The 15,609-nt window shown below is 48.0% G+C and overlaps 1 protein-coding gene across 1 annotated transcript; it reads left to right on the forward strand.

The window, feature by feature from the left end:
• The first annotated feature begins 6,150 nt into the window (after positions 1 to 6,150).
• On the forward strand, positions 6,151 to 15,201 carry LOC308579530 (tubulin polyglutamylase complex subunit 2-like). The gene is made up of 7 exons (XM_081214097.1): positions 6,151 to 6,399; positions 7,055 to 7,134; positions 9,388 to 9,475; positions 10,311 to 10,442; positions 10,650 to 10,763; positions 11,282 to 11,442; positions 14,817 to 15,201. The coding sequence occupies exons 1-7, from the start codon at positions 6,309 to 6,311 to the stop codon at positions 15,054 to 15,056; spliced, it is 906 nt and encodes a 301-aa protein (XP_081070223.1). The 5' UTR covers positions 6,151 to 6,308; the 3' UTR covers positions 15,057 to 15,201.
• The last annotated feature ends 408 nt before the right edge of the window (positions 15,202 to 15,609 follow it).

The raw sequence follows: 15,609 nt of genomic DNA on the forward strand, positions 1-15,609 counted from the left end.
AGACTGCCTGAGAACCGCATGTGCATGCAGCTACTTTGGGCTCGATGATGGAAGAGAAGGCTAAATGTAAGCTAATAAACATGTAAATATGAGCAGCTAGAGATCAAATGTTGCTAAATGGCAGCTTTAAGCCATTTCTCTAGCTCAGGCACGTTCAACTCCCAAGAGACTGTGATCTACTCCCAGTATAAAAAAACTGGCAGTGATCTACCTATTGTCATTGGAGAGATGAGAAGAGTGTGTGGTGTGGATGGATTGCCCAGAGTTGTTGAGCTTTTATTTGTTAACTTTCAGTAAACTTTATTTAATCCCACAATCAATAAGGGTCCCATGATCTACCAGGATCAGCTGGGGATGTACCGGTAACTAAAGGCTGGCTGCCAACCTGTGAAAATGAGGTGGTGGTGCCAAAAGCACGTCATGATTTTTCCAGCCTCCCTAAAGGACTTGAAAAGCTTGTATCCCTAAGTTATCATTTGAATTCTTTTACTTCTAGCCCTCTCCCCAAAGTTACAAACAGACCCCCAATCTCATTTTAACCCATTGCTCCAAAGTCGCTGAGATAAGAGTGCATGTGCCGTATGCACAGAGTGAATCCGAATCAGGTCCTGGCCCAATTCACTACCCAACAAGTCAAGTTAAATTTGGCAATCGTTCAAAGGTCATAGCTAGAGCTCCTTTTCATCAGAAACTGAGTGCAATTTCATTCAAGGAAAGCAAGGCCAAAAGGTTTGTTGCATTCTACATTTTACAGCCTGAATATTCTTCTGCATAAAAACTGAAAGTTCAGAAGCAGTGGGAAACACTGACCGGGAGACTACCAAAGCCAGCATTTCTGTAAATCCACTTTGTTATTACTCTTAAACGGACCTCATTTAAAAGGTTGTCTTTTATTAAAGACCCTGTAACTAGCTCAATCACAGAGATAATGAGCCACATTTATTTGTATTAGCCTTGATTATAAAAGCAACTCCTGGAGGCTATACACTCAGTGCATGCTCCTCAGACTCTTATTATGGACACTGGGAGACTAAGCTTTACACTCACACATTTTTTAAATAGTTATCTGGGGCTCTTACAAGCCGGTTCTGGTTTTTGAGGATCAGGAGAGAAATCTGGGTAAACTGCACCCGCAAGACCATGGGACCCTTCCATGTTGGACCATCCAGACTGCCATCAGACTGCAAATCTTTAGCAGTCATTTATTAACTCATGGTAGTTTCAATTAAAGATTCAGGTAGGTAGGTAGGCAGGTGTGTTGGTCTGTCGTAGTCATAATAAATAACAAGATGAAAGATTTAAAAGATATACCGTAAATTTCGCTCCAAAACACGCACTTTTTTGCTCCAAGAAAGTAAGGGAAAATGCCTGTGCGTGTTAAGGAGCGAATGCACGGATCAGAGCCATGGCTGCCATCAGTCAGGCAAAGCGGGAGCCACTTACACGCTCTACGAGGCTCTCACTTTGCTTTCTTTAAAGCGACCTGGAGCCAGGAAGGAGGGAGGGAAGGAGAGCCATAGCAGCAAAGCCGGCAGCAGCCGCTTACACGGGAGGAGGGAGAGACGCTAGCAAAGGTCTGCGCCCTCTTTAAACAGAGCAATGAGGCTGCAGAGAGACGGCAGGAAAGATAAAATTTAAGCAACCAACAGCAAAATAAAACCAACCTCGAGCTCTGAGCCAGCGCAGTGAAAACCAGGAAGTAAAAAAAAGGCTGGGGAGGGCATGAGGGAGAGGGGAAAACTTCGCAAATCCCCCGCGTCTCAGCTGATCGGCTGGGATGGAGCAGCTTGTTTTCAGGCAGGATAGATTTGAGCATTGTCTGGGTCCTAGTGCCCCTACCGCTTTTTTGTGCTCCATTCTATTGCTGCTGGTGGCTGCTTATCATTCAGGCTGCAAGGAGGAGCAGTTTTACACAGCTAATGGCGAATCCCCTGCAATCCAAGTCCTCCTCACTTGCTCAAATCTATTCCGCCTCAAAACAAGGAGCGGAAGGAAAAGGCTGCAAACTGTTAAATGGAAAAAAAAACCCAGGCACAGGGCAAATACCTTAAGTATACCTTTAAAGCAACAGTGCTCTTTCCCTCCCTCCTCCCCGCGGAAAAGCTCCTTGTCCCTTGAGTTATTTTCCTTCCCTCCCCACTTAAAACGTGGTTACAAAGCACGGATCCACATGGATCCTCAGGATTTTTGCATTGGGCTACCCCAAACTCACTGTCAGATCACATGTCTGTGGCCACAGCATGAACCATAAAAATCATACATCCACTGTTTCATTTAGAATATTTTTTCCTCGTTTTCCTCCTCTAAAAACTACATGCGTGTTATGGTCAGGTGCGTGTTATAGAGCGAAAAATACGGTATATTAAAAGATATCCAAAAAGAACTCCCTTAAGAGAATCAAGTCTTTTTGTCTTAAGAGAGTCTTTAAAAGAATCTTTTCCCCAATTTTTTTTAAAATTCAGTAGCACCTTAAAAACCAACTAGGTATAAGCATTCTAGGTATGAGCTTTGGTGTGTATACACACTTCTTCAGATATTCTGAATTACCAAACTAAAAACTATGGAGAGACCTGGTCTGAATAGAGATATTGGATTCAAGTACCATTACAGTGGTACCTTGAGTTACAAAGGCCTCAGGTTACAAATGCTTCAGGTTACAAACTCCGCTAACCTGGAAGAGTTACCTCAAGTTGAGAACTTTGCCACAGGATGAGAATGGAAATCATGTGCCGGTGGCGCAGCGGCAGCAAGAGACTGCATTAGCAAAAGCACGCCTCTAGTTAAGAATAGTTTCAGGTTAAGAATGGACCTCCGGAACGAATTAAGTTCATAACCAGAGGTATCACTATATACATGCTAAAGCTAATTTTGGTTATCCATCCCTTTAAAGGACGTGGATGGCGCTGTGGTCTAAACCACTGAGCCTCTTGGGCTTGCCGATCAGAAGGTCGGCGGTTTGAATCCCCGCAACTGGGTGAGCTCCCATTCTTCAGTCCCAGTCCCTGCCAACCTAGCAGTTCGAAAGCACACAAAAAAGTGCAAGTAGATGAATAGGTACTGCTCCGGCGGGAAGGTAAACAGTGTTTCCGTGCGTTGCTCTGGTTTTGGTGTTCTGTTGTGCCAGAAGCGGATTAGTCATGCTGGCCACATGACCCAGAAAACTGTCTGCGGACAAAAGCCGGCTGCCTCAGCCTGTAAAACAAGATAAGCGCTGCAACCCCAGAGTCGTCTGTGACTGTCAGGGGTCCTTTACCTTTTTTATCCCTTTAAAAATCTCTTGCCCTTCCCTGTGGAACCAACAGTCATCAACAGTTATAAAGTTGTAGCAACCTCTGCTTCAGACCTAGAAAGCTTATACCGTATTTTTCGCACCATAGGACGCAGTTTTTCCGTCTTAAAAACTAAGGGGGAAAGTCTGTGCGTCCTATGGAGCGAATGCAGGGGGGAGGCAGGCAGGAAAAGCCCCCAAGAGCCACACGCAAGCTTCGTGCGGCTCTTGCGGGCTTTTCCCCAGGAGGGACTGACGCGGTCAGTCAGTCCCTTCTCCCTCCTCTAGAAAAGCCTTGTGCAATCTCTCCAGCCGCGGGGAGGCTGCGCACGGCTAAAGAGGAAGCCCAGGCAGCGAGTGCGATCCATCCCCTCGCTGCCCGGGCTTCCTCCTTACCCTTGCGCCTCTCCAGTCGCGGGAGGCTGCGCAAGGCTAAAGAAGCCAACTTTTAAAAAATCTCTCTATCTCTACCTCTTTTTCTTTTTTCGTCCTTTCTCCACACCCTTCTTTTCCTCTGGATCAGTGTTTTTATCTAGATTAACGTTTTAGTTTGGGGGGGGATATTATAAAAAAGGAAACTTTGCAGCTTTTATTTTAGTATACAATAAAAACAGATTAAACAAAACACAAAAGAAGGAAATAGCACAGAAGAAGAAGAGAAAAGGGAAAGCCATTTACCAGAGGTAGATCTTAACCCTTGTCTCACCTGGGAGCTTCTCTGGGCAGGAATTCCCTCGACTTAAGTGGGGTGGGGGGAGAGTGGCAGATAGGGGTGTACCTACCTAGACACTGAAGCCACATGTCTCACCAATGAAAATTGGGAGTGGGCATTGTGTGAAGTGGCTGTGGATCTCCTGCCGCAGACGTGTAGGACTGTATAGAGTTGGGAGGGCCACCCGAGGGTCACCTAGCCCAGCCCCCTCACAATGTAGGAATTACAGCTAAAGAACGCCAGGCAGATGGTCCCCCAACTGCTGCTTAAAAGCCTCCAGTGGTGGAGACCCCCAACACCTTCCAAGGTCATAGAATTGCAGGGTTGGAAGGGAACCCCAGGAGTCATCTAGTCCAGCCCTGGTGGACAGCAGGCACGATCCATCCCGTTGCGCAAGGCTAAAGAGGAAGCCAAGGCAGTGAGCGGGATGGATCGCGCTCGCTGCCTTGTCTTCTTCTTTAGCTGCGCTGGAGAGGTTTAGCTCCTGGCTGGAGAGGTTGAGTGGCTATGGATCCCGCTCGCTGTCTTGGCTTCTTTGCTCTTTGGGGCTGGGGGGGGGGACCCAGGCTTCCCCCGGAGCCCCGAGAAGCTCTGGGAGAAGCGGACAGGCTGCACGCAGCCTGAACCTTGCTCTTTGGGGCTGGGGGGGGAAATAATATTTTTTCCCTTGATTTCCCCCTCTAAAAACTAGGTGTGTCCTGTGGTCCAGTGCGTCCAATAGAGCGAAAAATACGGTACTTAGTTGGTCTTTAAGGTGCTACTCTTTTAAGCTGGAGATGCAAGATGTGTGCCCTGCCTCCAGACCCTTAAAGATGTTAGAATCATAGAACTGCAGAGTTGGGAGGAATCCTAAGGGTCATCTAGCCCAGCCCCCTGAAATGCAGGAAAATGAAGGTGGCCCTTATAAGGATCAAACCTGTAACCTTGGCATTATCAACACCACGCTCTAACCAACCAAGGTAACTAGTGCAGCATGGCCGCCTTTTGTAGAACTGCGATATGAGGTCTCCAAGATCCAACTCACTTTGCCTCTGGGAGCCTGGAGGTCTGAGCCTCCATTTCTAGCTTGATACAGAAGTATGACAATATCCTGCTGGAGTAGGACGTCTAATTCTGGTGCCAAGGATGGAAAGGACGCTGGGAGGGAGTGACGAATAGGCTATGGGTCTGTTTTGCAGGGTCACTAGACATGGGGTCACTTGGTGAAGGGGAGAGGCTATGGAGGCAGACGATATCATAAACAGGACACGTCCCCCAAGACATACAGAAACCTCAAGGGCCCAGTCTTCCCCATGCATAAACAGGACACCTCAAGGGCCATGCAATACATGTCTCCCACCCACCACCAGCCCCGTCTTCCCTATGACGGCAGCCACCAAAGTTTCCAAAACTTCCACCAAAGGGAACCACAAAGAAAAGCTGAAATCAGCTGCAGCAGCTCAGAGTTGACGGGGGAAGCCGGGAAGCCCCGAGTTCAAGTCTCCGCTCAGCGCGACTATTTAGGTTGCTACGCTGTGAGACTTCGAGGGAGCTATGGGGGAATTTAACATACTAGCATTTGCACTGTTCAGCACTCTCTCTCTCCCTCCAGCGACGCTCCCCGGCCCCTCACAACAGCCCTGCAGAGTAGGGCGAGGGGCGAGAGAGAGAGAGGCTGGCAGGCCAAGGTCCCCCCGCCCTGGGAGTGGGGGCTTCCCCGTAACCCCCGGGCCTGGCTCCGCACTCGGCGGGGCTCCGTTCCTGAGGCAACGGAGGCGGCTCTCTGCACATGCTCAGGAACCACGGCAGCCTTTGCCACCGTTTATTATCGGCCCGCCGTCAAATTAGCCCCCCCCCCACGCTTTCCCTTCCCCTCCCGCCCCCCCGCGAGCCCCTCCTGAGGTAAAAAGACGGTCCTTACTCCAACGAGCAGCCACGTCCGCCACCTTGAAGCAACCGCCAACCCCAACGTCTCTCCGCCCAGCCACGCCCCCGCGCCCGACTCTCGGCTCCCATTGGCTGACGGGGAAAGGGTTTGCCCAGATACGGAGTCGGAGGAGCCGGCCAATGGGGAGGACTCAGAACGGGCGGTGGGAGAAAGGGAGGAGGGGCCGACTCTCCCATTGTCTTCTGGGACTCGTAGTGCCTGCTCTCCATTCCTCCCCCCCTACAGAACGGCCATCGAAAGGAACTGAATGAAACGGAGGACTGCGATTCCCGAAAGCCACCGCGGCGGGGCTTCTGAGCTACGGGTCGTGAGAGGAGTCAAAAAACGCCCACCTGCTCCTGTCCCTGCACGTACAGGTGTGCAGGTGGTCAGGGGCTGATGCGGGAGGGAGGAGGAAGAGGATGGAGGAGAAGGCCCTGCGCAGCGGGAGCAGCTCCAGCAGCACCAAGCCCTACCTGGAGAAGCTCACCCTGGGGGTGACCCGCATCCTAGGTAAGGTGGAGGCGGCATCCCTGGTTGCCATGGAAACGGCCGAGGGATGGAGCCGCAAAGAGCCTTTCTTCCCTCTCTTGCTCATTGCATGGCGCTTCCTCCCCCCTCACAACAGCCCTGTGAGGGGGGCCAGGCTGACTGACCGCCTCGCCAAAGGTCTCATCTAGGCAAAGAGGGTTTTTATATGTTTGCCGGGGAAATAAGAGCGGCTGAAGACCTATAGGGAGTGCGGAATTGGAGAAACCACCCTCCAAGAATGGCCCTACTGCAGCTAGCAGACCAGGCAAAGCTGGTAAAAGGCACTGCTAGCTCAGGGACACTTTCCATTAGCTCTTGCTAACATTGGGTGAATGTTTAGTTTAGTGTGATGCAAATGAGGCACAGTTTATCTCAGGCACACACATTTATCCCCAAACCTCCCCAACCTCCTTTCCCCTCAAGACTGGGAGCGGGGTGGGGGTGGGGGTGGGGGTGGATGAACTACCGTATTTTGCGCCCCATAGGACGCTCCGGCCCATAGGACGCACCTAGTTTTTTGGGGGGGAAATAAAGAAACTGCTTTATTTTAGGGGGAAATCCCCCAAACTGCTTTGGGGGAATCTTTCTGGTTGAAGAGCAGGGCAAGTATTGTTTACACTGATTACTCTTTTTGCAGAAGCTTCTCCAGGAGTTACTGAGGTGACATTTGTGGAGAAGGTGCCAGCCGAGCGCCATGCCATTGTTTCATGGGAACAGGTGAGACTGGCTATTATTTATGCATATTGCTTCTCCTTCCCCACGGTGCTTGAGTCGGCTTTTGCAGTATTATTAGTTTGGATTTTCCATAGAGGTGATCAGAACAGAGCACCTGGAGGTGAGGACGTTTTTTTAAAATGGGACTGCATGCAAAGCTGCCCTCTGGTAGCAGAGCAGGTTCATCTCTCTGGATGTGAAACTATTGGTAGTAAATGAGTTTTCAGTTTGCCCCTTTGGCACTAGGCAGCGCCGTCCTTCCTGGATTTCCCGTCTCACCCTCACCAACCTGATGCCCTCCAGCTCTTGTGGGAAAAGTGGGCAGAGCAATCAACACAATCTTTACCTTTGTGAAGTAGTCTACTTTCTACACACTTTCACACACCCTTCTCTCTCCTTCATCCTGGCAAGCGAGAAGTCTAATAAGCTCCGGGACATATTCAAGCCAGGCAAAAACACTCAAGGAGGGTGTGAAGCTAGATGGCTGAGCAAATAGGGGTTTGGGAGAGTCTTAAAGGCCAGGCAGCGAGACCAACTTGGCTACTCTTCTGGCACTGATTTCAAGTTGCTCATTCTAGGCAATGCTTCTCAAACTTTTCCCTGGGCCACACTTTCAGAATAAAAACAAGAATTCTTTTAGTGATAAGAAACATATTGGAAAACAAAAAGAAACAACTCCTAGCAGTGCTTGATTTACAACGCAGAACAACTACTTTATAGTATGATCATGGGGCATCCAAAATGCTTAAAACAATGCAACTACATAAGAGCACAAATCATTCCCAAAATGTAATTATAAGCGAGCCTCTTACGTATCTTAAGTATGTTTACAAACTCAGTTAGAGGTGTGAGCTTGCTTTTGTTGTGTAATGTTACTGATATTAGGTGTAATTTGAGACAAACATATGCCTATCAACAGAAAGAAAGCTTTCTCTTTTCTGATGTTACATATTTGTTAGAGTTCAAAATCCCTCTTCGCAACAACAGGTCATGGAGAACTGTAGAATAATAGCCAATGCTCCTGAAAAGAAGCATGCATGCAGTTTCTGGCAATATTCCCAAAAAAATTTTCTATACTATACTATACTATACTATACTATACTATACTATACTATACTATACTGAAATGTTCAAATGTTTTTTTTTTATTTTCCCTGCCACACTTGCCATTCTCCCCTGCCGCCCCCTTTGAGAAACACTACTCTCAGGGGTGTTGGGCATGTCCCCACCAATTATTCTCCCTCTGTTAAATTGGGCCTGTAATGATGAACTGAAGAATCAGGGGAAACTCACCTGCTGTTGGGTCCTGCTTTGAAGAGCACCCTCCGTGTGTGCGACGCACCCTTCCTCTCGATGCTGCCGCTCTGATAGCTGTTAGTTTAGGAGGCACGAGTTTTCAGGGCATGTAATCCAGGGCAGCAGAGAACCGGACATAGCGATGACATCAGGCAGCAGGCAGGCAGCTCAAGAAGAAAAGCGATGCAAACCTGGAAAGAGCTGGCTCCGCGGATGCAAAGTTATAGATGCAGCAGGGCAAGGGGTCAGTCTTGACATAGGCCGACAAGAATGCTGAGGGGGAGAGATGATAGGGCTCTCAGACAACAGCTGGATACTGCAGGCCTGTTTCTGTCCATCGGGGCCAAGCAAAGTATAGGAGAAAGACAACTGTTGGAAGTGATATAACAGACAGGAGGGCCAGCTGCACATCAAGGCTTGTTTGTTTATTAAATTTGTACACTGCCCTGCACCCATAGGTCTCAGAGTGGATCACATAAAACCACAGTATGAAAATCACAAAATGCAAGTTAAAAATAAAAACAAGAACAAGAACAAACTAATAATACCCACCCTTGTTTGCAGGCTAGCACACTCCACAAAGCAAGGATGCCCTCCAGATGTTGGGAAATGATTGTAGTTTAATGGTAGAACATCTGCATTACACGCAGAAAGTCCCAGGTTCAATCTCCATCATTTGCAGGTAGAGAGCTTCCCTACCTGAAACCCTGGAGAGCATCTGAACCCTGGAGACAATGGTGAACTAGGTGGCCCAACAGTCTGGCTGAGCATAAGGCAGTTTCCTATGTCCCAGGGTTGCAGTGCTCCAACTCCCATCACCCCTGATCCTTGCCTATGCTGCCTGGCCCCATGGGAGTTGGAGTCCAACCATATCTAGACGGGGCCACACTAGCAATTCCTGCCACAGAGGCAGTGGCTGCTGCTTGATTCTTTTTCTCCTGCCCTTGCCTCTCCTTGCAGAAGAATGCCTGCGTCTTGCCCGAGGATTTAAAGAATTTCTACCTGATGACGGACGGCTTCCACATGACTTGGAGTGTAAAGTTTGACGGTAAGAATAAGCCTTTCACAGCTTGGGACCAGTTTACTCACAAGGTCACCTTCTTCACTCAGCCACTTTGATCTGCGGAACTGACAGCATTACAAACCCCATAATACTCATTCGGCATATGTAATAAATCAGTATTTTAGTGCAGCAGCCCCCACACTTTAGAACTCCCTGCTTTTGACAACAGGCAGGTGCCTTCGCTGTACTCTTTTTGGCAGTTGCTAAAAATATTATTGTTCAGGCAAGCCTATCCAGTCACAAAGAAGTATGGCATGTGTTTTAATCCATTTTTTAGCTAATCATTGATTTTAATTAATGGAGAGAGCGTTATTGTTTTGTTTTGTTTTTGTTCCTCTTTTTATGGGGTATGTTGTGTTTGTACCTTGTGTTTTTATGCTGTGAACCGCACTAGGATATTCAGATGATGGGCAGTATGCAAATAAATAAATAACTTTTGAATGCTTTTCAATAGCCGTTTTTAACTTTTTGTTGATCCTTTTATTGATAAGCGCTCTGAGGGTTTTACTCGCAGTTGAACAGTATATAGATGCTATGAAGCACACACAAAATAAACACTTTCTTATCTGATCAACACTTGCATTCACAAACCCATTTCCCCTGCTTAAGTTGTGTTCTGTCTTTAATTTGGGAAGGGGAGAATGAAACAGGAACTGTTCATCAGCAGGAAGATTCCTATTTCAGCAGCAGCACTCTGCGTGCTGCCAATCCCATCTTTGCTGCCGTGATGGTTAGGTGCTTGCTTTATGTGAGCCTTCTGTGCTCCTACAGAATAGAGCCATCCATGCCAGCAACCTAGTAATGGCTGCCTTTTTTCCAGACAACCCGATGCCGCTTGGCTCGATGACCATCAACAGCATCTCCAAGCTAAACCGAGTCAGAGCGTCGCCCGTCTATGCCTTGCCCAATGCCCCCACGCTGGCTGACTTAGAGGACACCGACGATGAAGAAGGTACTGCCCCACCTCACCCCTTTGTCCATGGGAGACCTCGGTTCTCCTCTCCACCTCCCCTGCTACCCCACCAAAAGTATCCGTGACCTTATACACAAGCCCCACTGACGCCCAGCTTCTCAAGCTCTGCCTGGTTGGAGTATTCCTTGCCCTGCACCCGATGAGAATGCCTGCCTGCCTCGCTCAGCCTTTTCTTTCTCCCCAAAGGTAAGGGGGGTCAGCTGGAGAAACCTCACTTGGACTCACGGAGCCTGGTGTTTGAGCTGGACCCGTGCGGAGGGAATGGGAAGGTCTGCCTTGTGTACAAGAACACCAAGCCGGGTATGTTGTGTGATACCAGAAGCACAAGAGCTGCCTGCACAAATCAGCCCCATCTGCAAACCCCAGTTAGCTTTTGTCTTTGTGGGAGATGTTTTGGACTACTGTTCCTAGCACCATACAGTTGTGCTGGCTGAGAGTGATGGGCTTTGTAGTCTAGAACATCTGGAGGGCACCAGGTTGACAAAGTCTGCTATCTATGATGGTCTGTGATGAAGTCTTCCTGAAGCAAACTATGTCTGGCTTTCATAATTTGCCATTATTATTATTATTATTATTATTTAATAATAATAATAATAATAATAATAATAATAATAATAATAATAATAATAATAATAATAAACTTTGTATATCGCTTCAGAGGCTGAATTTCCCTTGGAAATGCCTTTATCCTTTCTAGAAAGCACTGAGGCCCAGATCGTCATTCCTAGGCCTCACAGTTCCTTATTAAAACCCCCTGAGAGGTGGGACGGTCCGTTCTTCTCATCCTGCGGCCTAATAGTCTCTCTTCTCACTTCCAGTTGTCACCCCGGATTCCGAGATCTGGTTTCTGGACCGAGCTCTCTACTGGCATTTCCTCACCAAAACCTTCACCGCTTACTACCGGCTCCTGATCACCCACCTGGGGCTGCCCCATTGGCAGTATGCCTTCACCAGCTACGGCATCAGCCCCCAGGCTAAGGTGAGAGAACGACAAACGGCCCGTCCCTTTTCCTAGGGTCTGCTGCTCCTCCCCATTCTGCCTTCACAAAAGCCCTGCAAAGGAGGTCAGGCTGAGAGTGAGTGATTGGCCCAAGAGTGAGTGATTGGCCCAAGGAGCTTTATGGCCAAATGGGAATTTGAACCCAGGCGTCCCAGGCCCCAGACCGAAATTCTAATCCAGTGTGTCTCAAACTTGGGTCCCCAGCTGTTGTCTGGACCCAAGTTTGAGAAACACTGCTCTTACCACTATGCTACACCACCTCTACACTGACTGGCTGCTGCTCTCCAGAGCTTCAGGTGGCATAGCGGGGGGTCTCTCCCAGCCCTCCTTGAAGATACCAGTGGGGATTTGCATGTGACATAAATGCTCTCCCCTCTGAACGAATCCTTCCATTCCTTTGCTCTGTTCTGCATCACTCCCACTTTCCCAGAGAGGCATTTAGACACTGACTCTCCAGGATTTGGGGGGCAGACCCTACAACATTGGCCTTTGAGTCCCACTTCAACCCAAAGATGAGGTTGATTTGATTCCCCCACTTCTTCCCAATGGAAATCTTCATTCCTGCCTTCTTCCCTAGTGGAGAGACGCCAACTTGTGGTCCGCCTCAGGTGCCAGAATGTCTTGGGCTGGGTCTGCTTGTGGATTAAAATAAGCCCTTTGTCCTGGATGGACATTTCATTCCCTGGGGAGAGCTGGACAGGAAGTGGCTGTTCCTCTCCGCAGAGACGTCTCTCTCTTGAGATGGTCCAGGCCCCAGAGACTTGTAGAATCAGAAGGGATTTTCTGGCTGGCATGTCTGTTGTTCTTGAGACCCTGGTCTTCTTGTGCAAGGGTCAAGTGAGCTGGGACATCAATAGGACTGTTCCCAGGTGGCTTCCCTGACCTTGTGGAGCCCTGGTGGAAATCTTATAGCAAGCTTGGCTGGGCACAGGTACAGGTGTATATGCCTCTGAACACTGACTCTCTCAGCCCCTCTTGGAGACCCCAGGGATTGAACTCTGCATCCAACACACACACTGTGACACCAAAGCATGACTCCCTCAAATACACCATGCAACATTATTTTAGGATTACCATGCTGTGGTGTGATCTCTCTCCTGCAGCTCTGTGCTAAGAAAGCTTTGCAAAGGGTAATAATAATATTTTAGCAGATCATCCAGGGATTAAATTGGGGATCTGCTCTATCCCAAGCAGACCCCCTTCTGTCCCTGAGCCCATCTAGCTGGATTCCTGTCTGAGGCCTCTAGTCCCACGGCCGGCAGATAACAAGCCAGGAGACTTTTCTTTTTTTTTTTTTGCTTTATGTGTCTCTTGCAGGCAAATTATATCTAGATTTTGTTTGAGAATTATATGTTCCTCCCTGTTTCTCTTTGTTTTATTGCTCAATCCATTCACATTCCAATTCAGTATTTTAAGTTACAGATAGGTAGCCGTGTTGGTCTGCCATAGTCAAAATAAAAAAAATTCCTTCCTGTAGCACCTTAAAGACCAACTAAGTTAGTTCTTGGTATAAGCTTTCGTGTGCATGCACACTTCTTCAGATACACTGAATAAAAAAAATTCCTTCCTGTAGCACCTTAAAGACCAACTTTATTTTAAGGTTGGCCAATATCAACTTCTCTCAAGATAAGTCTACCTCCTGCTGCACCTTTTTCTTCTTCTTGTGCAAGCCGTTCCATTGCCTGCCTTTGCTTTTCCAGAGGGGTATTCCCATACCTATCTGTTTCTTGTCTTTCTAAGTCCCTGCCTTGTTTTTCAAAAAAAATTGTGTTCCTGCATTTCTGTTGTAAGTCTCTACCTTTTGCCTTTGTATATAAATGAGAGTCCCTCTGGAAACTCCCATTTGTATTGTATGTCTGCTTTTTTTAGGGCGGTTGTCAGGAACTTATATTTCTGTCTTCTGAGTCTCAATTTAAAAGGAATTTCTTTAAATATCTCAACCCTATTTTCATCAACCCTTAGACTGGTTTCAAATTCCTTCTGGAGAACTGTTTCCTTTATTCTTCTAGTTATGAAAGTAACCAAACAGTCTCCAGGCTGCTGTGTTCCTCTTTTTCTTCTATTTCTGACCTGGTAACAGGTCTGTATAGCCTCCTCCACCCACTCCTCTCTTTCTCCTAACCATTCGGCTAAGATTTTTGCTAAATATTTCTCTAGTCTCTGGTTTTCCTCTTGCTCTGGTAAATTGCATATTCTCACCGTATTCTCATTTTGTCTCATTTGTGTCATAGGAACAGCATCTTCTAATAGATCCAGTCTACCCACAACCCCACCCACAGCCTCTTTACACACTACTTCTTGTTTCACTTGCTCTATTTGTTCAGAGGTTTTCTTAAATTCAGCCGATTTCTCCTCAAGTTCTTTAACCTTTGCACCCATTCTTTCTGTCTGCTGTGACAGCTGAGCTGTGCTATCCTCTATCTTAGTACTCACTTTCTGAAATAGCTCCTGCATCTGCACTCCAAAATCCTTCCTCTCTTGAGCAAATTGCTCCATTACAAAGTCTGCCAAATCTGGTTTAGGGTCTGTTTTTTCCAGAGGTCTCTTGAGCCTCTTCTATCTGCTTCCCACCCACCACCCAGGTTGCTTAGCTTTTTCAGGCATTCTCAAAACAAAGTTTTCACTCCCAAGGTCACAGTTCAATATTTCTCTCAATATATCCTTCTCTGCTGTGTGCAGCATTATTTTTATTGCCAATTTTGATAGCAGCGTTATCAGATGGGCAATTTGCCTTGACTAGAGTCTTCCTCTGCGTCAGGATGGCCCTTGAACCCAAGAGCCATGCCTCTTTGGGATCCTGAGTTCCCTGGTTTACCTTTCTTTTACCTGTCCTGCATTTCCCAACGAGAGACTCCCTTCACTTCCTCTGTGCCATGCCAAACCTCATAAACTTCTATCGTGCTGCCTCTTACTTGCCTTTTCTCCTGACCGAAAAGACCTAGCCTTGGCCACCTCCCTTCATAGGGGATTCACTCCACCCCCTTGATAATTTTGGAGTTTGGATTTGATATCCCGCTTTATCACTCCCCTTCAGGAGTCTCAAAGCAGCTAACATTCTCCTTTCCCTTCCTCCCCCACAACAAACACTCTGTGAGGTGAGTGGGGCTGAGAGACTTCAGAGAAGTGTGACCAGCCCAGGGTCACCCAGCAGCTGCATGTGGAGGAGCAGGGAAGCGAACCTGGTTCACCAGATTACGAGTCCACTTCTCTTAACCACTACACCACACTGGCTCTCTCTTGGTTGCCCTTTAACTTTTTCCAGCATCCTTCTCAAGACGAGGCAACCAGAACCACACGCCTGCCCTGCAGTGATTGCTGTTTGCTGCTCCTCACTTTCCCTTCTCCTCTTCCAGCAATGGTTCAACATGTACAAGCCCATCACCGTCAACACGGAGCAGCTCTCTGAGGAGGCCGATTCCTTTGTGAACAAGCTGGACCCAAACAAGGTCTTCCGCAGCAAAAGCAAAACTCCGGTGTTGAAGAAGAAGCTGCCGTCCCAGCCGCCCTCCTCCCAGAAGGGCCAGGCGGGGACAGCCCCCAAGAATCCGCAGCAGGCCGGAAGCTCCTCAAGGAGACGGGAACCCCAGCCCTGACTGACCTTTGTCCTTTGACCCTGCACCGCCCCACCGTGGCTTCGGTCCACTGCCCCTCCCCCGAGAAAAGGCCTCCTAGTTTGTGGCTGGTGGAGCATCGAATGGGACCAAGATGTATTTATCTAAAAGTATTTATTTAAAAGGCTTTAGGCTCTGGCTGAATGTCCTTTGTGCCAAACGCGACCAGTGGGCTCAGGTTTGACATAGTCCTTCCTTGGAGTGAACGTTGCTAATAATAATGCTATTTATACTCTAATAATAACTATTATTTATACTCTGCCCATCCGGCTGGGTTTCCCCAGCCACTCTGGAAGGCTTACATCACATATAAAAATATAATGAAACATCAAACATTAAAAACTTCCTGATACAGGGCTGCCTTCACATGTCTTCTAAAAGTTGTATAGTTCTTTATCTCCTTGACATCTGCTGGGAGGGTGTTCCACAGGCTTGGCCCCACCACCGAGAAGGCCCTCTGCCTGCTTCCCTGTAGCCTCACTTCTTGCAGTGAGGGAACCTCCAGAGACCTTCAAGAGGAGAACCCCAGTGTCCG

Source organism: Podarcis bocagei (assembly GCF_964188305.1).
Source record: "Podarcis bocagei genome assembly, contig: HAP1_SCAFFOLD_138, whole genome shotgun sequence".
Lineage (NCBI taxonomy): Eukaryota > Metazoa > Chordata > Lepidosauria > Squamata > Lacertidae > Podarcis > Podarcis bocagei.

What these genes read in the sequence shown, in the direction of transcription:
- LOC308579530 (XM_081214097.1), top strand. Translation starts at nt 6,309, where the DNA reads ATGGAGGAGAAGGCCCTGCGCAGCGGGAGCAGCTCCAGCAGCACCAAG. An exon ending in GGGGGTGACCCGCATCCTAG is followed by an intron (nt 6,400 to 7,054) that starts GTAAGGTGGAGG and finishes CTCTTTTTGCAG; the next exon opens with AAGCTTCTCCAGGAGTTACT. An exon ending in GGACACCGACGATGAAGAAG is followed by an intron (nt 10,443 to 10,649) that starts GTACTGCCCCAC and finishes TTCTCCCCAAAG; the next exon opens with GTAAGGGGGGTCAGCTGGAG.